Source organism: Hemitrygon akajei, chromosome 24 (genome assembly GCF_048418815.1).
Source record: "Hemitrygon akajei chromosome 24, sHemAka1.3, whole genome shotgun sequence".
Lineage (NCBI taxonomy): Eukaryota > Metazoa > Chordata > Chondrichthyes > Myliobatiformes > Dasyatidae > Hemitrygon > Hemitrygon akajei.
In genome coordinates, this window is record NC_133147.1 from 7,608,728 (window position 1) to 7,615,656 (window position 6,929).

The 6,929-nt window shown below is 43.6% G+C and overlaps 1 protein-coding gene across 3 annotated transcripts in view; it reads left to right on the top strand.

Moving 5' to 3' along the window:
- Positions 1-4,848, top strand: part of LOC140715836 (myotubularin-related protein 9-like) — a 48,465-nt gene extending 43,617 nt beyond the window's left edge. For all 3 annotated transcript variants that reach the window (XM_073028273.1, XM_073028274.1, XM_073028275.1), the window contains one exon: positions 254-4,848. In XM_073028273.1, coding sequence (XP_072884374.1) covers positions 254-363 — 110 coding nt within the window. In that variant the 3' untranslated portion in view covers positions 364-4,848. The remainder of the gene's footprint in view (positions 1-253) is intronic.
- The last annotated feature ends 2,081 nt before the right edge of the window (positions 4,849-6,929 follow it).

The window sequence follows — 6,929 nt, forward strand, 5'->3', positions numbered from 1 at the left end:
GGTTTCCTCCCACATCCCAAATTCGTGTGGATTGGTAGATTACTTGGCTGCAGTAAATGATCCCTTGTAAGAGGTAGAAAGAATTGCATCTGGGGGTTGATGGGCCTGTACAGACTGCAGGGAGGGAGGGAGGGAGGAGGGGATGTGAGATTATCTCTGAGAAGGAGGTATTCTCATATTCCTGCAGAGCTGCACTTCAGCCGATGTCTGATGGTCACGTCTCTGACAAAAGTCTGGTGCATTTGATTTTCAGGCTTGTTCCTCAGATGGAAGCAATCATCAGAACAGCAGATTGAGGCCTGGGAGCAGATAAGTCACATTATGAGACACGGCAGGAGAGAGTCCATTCCAACGGCAGACTAGGTTGGAAATGAGGAGTCTGCTCAGATGACAGGGTAGACCTGAGTGGTCTTGCCACGAATCACCACCTTTACAGACAGCTTCATCCCGTCAAGATCACTGCCAATGCAGCGTGCCTTAAAAACCAGGTTAAAATAAGGTCTTGCCCAGATGGTACTGACAGGTAAAGTGAATGGTTTCCATCCTGAGAAACAATTGCACCCAAATAAAGTTTAGAAAAGATCATTATTTTATTTTTATTATTTGGTCTTCAGACATGAACTTTAATTGAACTGTGGACGTGTATTGATAAGGAATTTCAGACTACCAGGATTTACCTTGTACATGGACTTGCCTCTGGGAGAGGGAGATGCCTCAGGAGAGCTGAAGCGATGTGGCCTACATCGGAACTACTGAAGGGACACGGGATTTACTCAGCAGGCTGGGCTGCATCTGTGAAGGAAGAGACTCCGTTACTGTTTCATGGGAACGAACTTTCATCAGAGCTGGGGCTCTCCCCGGTACTGGACGTGGAACTGCCTAATCAGTATTTAATTTCCCAATTGGTGAATTTACTCTGCTTTGATACATTGCTGGAACTTTTGACACTAGTTGTTCTTTGTTGATAATTACTCCACACTTGCACAGTGTTAGTGATGTGTTAATGACAAAGAACAGTACAGCACAGAACAGGTCCTTTGGCCCACGAGGTTGTGCTGGCCCTTTAACCTGCTCTAAGATCAATGAACTAACCCTTCCCTCCCCCATAGCCCTCCACTTTTTCTTTCACCCATGTGCCAATTTCAGAGTCTCTTAAATGTTCCTAATGTATCTGTCACTACCACCACCCCTGGCTGGGTGTTTCACGCACCCACCACTCACTATGTTTCCTTTAAAAAAACTTTCTCTGACACTCTCCCCATACTTTCCAGCAATCACCTTAAAGTTATGGCCCCTTGTATTAGCTATTTCCACCCTGGGGGAAAAAATCTCTGGCTTTTCTATCAATGCCTTTTATTGTCTTGTATACCTCTTATCCACATTTGCTCCAAAGAGAAAAGTCCTAGCTCACTCAAACTTTCCTCAAGACACACACTCTAATCCAGGCAGCACCTGGAAAACTCCTCTGCACCCTCTTTAAAGCTTCCTAAGATGAGGTGACCAGAACTGAACACAATGCTCTAAATGTGGTTTAAGTAGGGTTTTATGGAGCTGCAACGTTACCCCACAGCTCTTGAACTCAATTCCCTGACTAAGGAAGGGGAACATACTACAGACCTTCTGAACGAATTTGGTTAGTAAGTGTGGAGTAGGCCCCTTGAGCCAAGCTGCCTCAGCAACCACCGACAAACCCGATTAACCCTCATCTAATCACAGGACAATTTGCAAGGACTAATTAACCTACCCAGTACCTCTTTGGACTGTGGGAAGAAACTGGAACATCCTGAGAATTCCCACACATTCCGTGGGGAGGATGTACAGACTCCGTACAGAACATGTCAGAATTGAACTCTGAAACGCCCTGAGCTGTAATAGGATAGCGCTTATTGCTACATTACTGTGGCATCTCGTGTGGCATCTTTGGGGTATCTGTGGTCTCTATTCCAGACAGCATCTGAGTAAATCTCTGCACTCTCTCTAAAGCTTCCACATAGTTCCTATAATGAGACAGCCAGAACTGAACACAACACTCCAAGTGTAGTCTAACCAGAGTTTTATAGAGTTGCAACGTTACCCCACAGTTCTTTAACTCCATCCCCTCACTGATGAACACACAACACACCATGGACCATCTTAACCACGCTCTCAACTCATGTGACAACTTTCAGGTATCACTGAACTTTGATCTCAAGATCCCCTTGTTCCTCCACACTGCCAAAAATTGTGCCATTAACTCTGAACCTGGCTATCAAATTCCACCTTCCAAAGTGAATCACTTCACATTTTTCTGGGTTGAACTCCATTTACCATTTCTCAGCCCGGCTCTGCATCCTGTCAATGACCCATTGTAACACTTGACAACCTTCTGCATTGTCCACAGCTCCACCAGCCTTTGTGTCCCCTACAAACTGACTAAACTGAAACGCAGAGAAGTTCAGTAAGTGGTAGATAGATAGATAGATAGATAGATAGATACTTTATTCATCCCCATGGGGAAATTCAACATTTTTTTTTCCAATGTCCCATACACTTGTTGTAGCAAAAACTCATTACATACAATACTTAACTCAGTAATAATATAATATGCATCTAAATCACTAACTCAAAAAGCATTAATAATAGCTTTAAAAAAGTTCTTAAGTCCTGGCAGTTGAATTGTAAAGCCTAATGGCATTGGGGAGTATTGACCTCTTCATCCTGTCTGAGGAGCATTGCATCGACAGTAACCTGTCGCTGAAACTGCTTCTCTGTCTCTGGATGGTGCTATGTAGAGGATGTTCAGGGTTTTCCATAATTGACCGTAGCCTACTCAGCGCCCTTCGCTCAGCTACCGATGTTAAACTCTCCAGTACTTTGCCCACGACAGAGCCCGCCTTCCTTACCAGCTTATTAAGACGTGAGGCGTCCTTCTTCTTAATGCTTCCTCCCCAACACGCCACCACAAAGAAGAGGGCGCTCTCAACAACTGACCTATAGAACATCTTCAGCATCTCACTGCAGACATTGAATGACGCCAACCTTCTAAGGAAGTACAGTCGACTCTGTGCCTTCCTGCACAAGGCATCTGTGTTGGCAGTCCAGTCTAGCTTCTCGTCTAACTGTACTCCCAGATACTTGTAGGTCTTAACCTGCTCCACACATTCTCCATTAATGATCACTGGCTCCATATGAGGCCTAGATCTCCTAAAGTCCACCACCATCTCCTTCTCGGGGTGTGAACTGGATCAAGGGCGAGCATGTACTTCAGCACAATTATGCTGATATTAAAGAAAAATTAGTGAAAGAGACTGGTAAATGAAAACGAATCAGATTTATGATCGCTGACATGTATGACATGAACTTTGTCACTTTGGGGCAGCTGTACAGAGCAAAGACTTAAAATTACTGCACATTAGAAAATAATTGGTGCAGTATGATGGTGTAGTGGTTGGCACAACGCTTTACAGTACCGGCAACCCTTGGTTCAATTTCTGCCACTGCCTGTAAGGAGTTTGTACGTTCTCCCCGTGACCGCGTGGGTTTCCTCCGGGTGCTCCGGTTTCCTCCCACAGTCCAAAGATGTAACAGTTGGTAGTTTAATTGGTCATTGTAAATTGTCCAGTGATTAGGCTAGGATTAAATCGGACAACTGCTGGGCAGTGGAACTCAAAGGGCCGGAAGGACCTGTTCTGCACTGTATCTCCAGATGAATAAATAAATATAGTTGCAAAAAAATAGAAATGAGGTAGTGATAATGTTTCCTTCTCCCCAACCCCTGGTCAGTTGATTCTAGGTTTATTTTTATAAATAACAGAACAAATCTAAATCACATTCCAGATTTGCCATGCTGTCTGAATTAGTCAAATATTTGTCTTTAACTGTGAATGAAAATATTAACCACACTGACATTGGATTCCACCAGTGTCGGGGAGTTGTACCTCTAATAATCAGAATCATGTTTAATATCACCGGCATATGTTGTGAAATTTGTTAACTATGCAGCAGCAGTACAATACATGATAAATATAGAAAAAAAACTGAATTACCGGTACAGTAAGTATATATAAAATAGTTAAATTAAGTTTAATAGTGCAAAAACAGAAAATTTTAGAAAAAGTAGTGAGTTAGTGTTCATGGGTTCAATGTCCATTCAGAAATCGGATGGCAGAGGGGAAGAAGCTGAATCACTGAGTGTGTGCTTTCAGACTCCTGTACCCCCTCCCTGATGGTAGCAATGAGAAGAGGGCAGGGCCTGGTTGATGGGGGTCCTTGATGATGGATGCTGCCTTTCTGAGGCATCACCTTGAAGCTGCCTTGGATACTAGGGGACTAGTGCCTGTGATGGAGCTGAGTAATTCCACAATTTTCTGCAGCTTTTGAGCCTGTACCTGAATAATGATGACATCTTTCTACACTTATTTTGTGAAATATTAAAAGTTTGCAATGGTGAAGTGATTCTGAGCTATGAACATCGTTTTCCCTCCACCTAGGAGTGTATTTCTCTATTTTGGAGTTCCCAACCTTGTTTATGCCATGGACCAATTCCATTAAGCAAGGTATCAGTGGACCACAGACTTATTTCCTGTGTTTCTCAGAACCTGCAATGTTGCTGCAACCACCAGATCTTGCTTGTTGTACTGATTACTGATACTGTGAAGAGCTGTCCTTCCCGGCCCCCTCCTCCATGTATTTGTTGTTGAACAGCTGTTGTCCAAAGTTGTAATCCACACTTTTAACAAGTCCTGTGGTGTTGTGTTCTAAGTATTAAAGTGGATTTTATTTAACACTTCCTGTAATATTACATTAATGCTTTGGTGCACTTGTATTTATGTAAATTGAAAGTTTAAATAAAGTTTATTTGTATTCAAAGACCACATGTAATTTTTCACATTAAGGAACACATACACGGCTCTTCCGTAGAGAGTTCAGTTCCTGGGAGTTCACAGCACGGACAACCTTACCTGGTCCCCTAGTATAATCTCCCTGAATAAGGCGGCACAGTAGTGCATTTGCTTCCTGAGGAGATTGAGGCAAGTTTCCCCCCCCCCCCCCCAAAAATTTACAGGAGCACCATTGAGATCATCCTGACAAGCTGCATCTTCATCTGGTCTGGCAATGGAAGTCCCTACGAAGGACTGTGAGAATGGCTCAGAAGATTATATGGGTCTCCCTACCAACGCATCTGGGACATTTATTAGGAGCACTGCCCATCCAGCCATCAGGAAGGAGACTCTGATGCATAAGGACAAGAATGGTCAGGATGGGAAACAGCTTCTTTCCTCAGGACGTTAGGCTTTCAATCCCAGAACCATTCTTCTGAACCTTCCCTGGACTCTCTCCAATGCCAGCAGATCCTTTCTGAGAGGCACAAAGCTGCTCACAATACTTCAAGTGCAGTCTGACCAGTGCCTTATGAAGCCTCAGGGTCACATCCTTAATGCTGCCAGCTAATTCAATTGTCCAGCCATGTAAATGTGTTGCTGTGCTGGATCCAGCAGTGATCAGACCAAATCTTTGTGAAATGGGTGAAATCAGGAGCAGACTGCTCACTCACTCAACACCCTGGCTGATCTCATTGTAACTCGGCTCAACGTCCCCATCTCTGATTACAAAATCTGCCTTAAAAATAGTCGAAAGCTCCAATGACTCACGATCCTCAGGGAAAATAATGTTGCTATATCTCTATTCCATGGTCAACTCACTTTCCCACCACAGGAAATGTTGACATCTGTCTTGTCAAAAACACCCAGACCCACCGGGTTTGAAATCAACTCATTTTCCTTAGATATGATTACCACAGAAACTTCCATTACTACAGTATAATTCTCTGGACGAGTTGCTGGCCTCAGCTGTGACGGTCAGATACAGGTGAGGCCTCACTTGGAGTATTGTGAGCAGTTTTATCTAAGAAAGGATATGCTGACATTGGCATGGTCAAAGGAGGTTTATGAAAATAATTCCAGGATTGAAAGGCTTTCCATGTGAGGAACATTTGATGGCTCTGAGCCTGTACTCACTGGATAAAAACACAAAATGCTGGCAGAACTCAGCAGGCCAGACAGTATCTATGGGAAGAGGTAGTGACGACGTTTTGGGCGGAAACCCCATCACTACCTCCTCCCATAGATGCTGAGATGCATGTCCTGCTGAGTTCTGCCAGCATTTTGTACTTTTATTTATTTCCAGCATCTGCAGATTCACTCGTGTTGCCTGTACTCACTGGAGTTCAGAAGAATGAGGGGGAACCTCATTGAAACCTATCGAATATTGAAAGACCTTAATAGGATGCTTCATATGGGGGGGGGGGGGGGGTGAGTTTCAGACCAGAGGACACAGCCTCAGAATAGAGAGGCGTCCTTTTAGAATGGAGATGGGGAGGAATTTCTTTAACCAGAGTGGTGAATCTGTGGAATTCGTTGCCACAAGTGGCTGTGGAGGCCAAGTCATTGAGTATATTTAAGGCAGAGGTTGAAAGACTCTCAGTTAGTCAGGGCATTAAGGGTTACAGGGAAAGGCGGGAGACTGAGGCCGAGGAGAAAATGGATCAGCCGTGATTAAATGGCAGAGCAGACACAATGGGCCAAATAGCCTAATACTGTCCCTACATCTTATAGTCTTTTGCACTTTCTCACCTGTCAATCACCTAACAGAAACAGCTGCCTGGTGGTAAAGGTTTTTTTTTTGTTCATTACAACATTGTCTGATTCAAACAGCAATGAAGTGCAAATGTTCTATGTCCTGCCAGTAAATTCAACAAAAATGACAAAACCGAACATGCAGTGAAACAGTTTCGAAATAATTTCAGACTCTTTTTGTAAGATACAACTTCATTGCTAATTTTTGCTCACAATCCACTGCATGCGGAACAGGACTTCACCAAAATGTAGCTGCCAGACCACTAATCATTTCAACAAAATCCAGCACAAAGGATTAAAAATAACCACAACCAA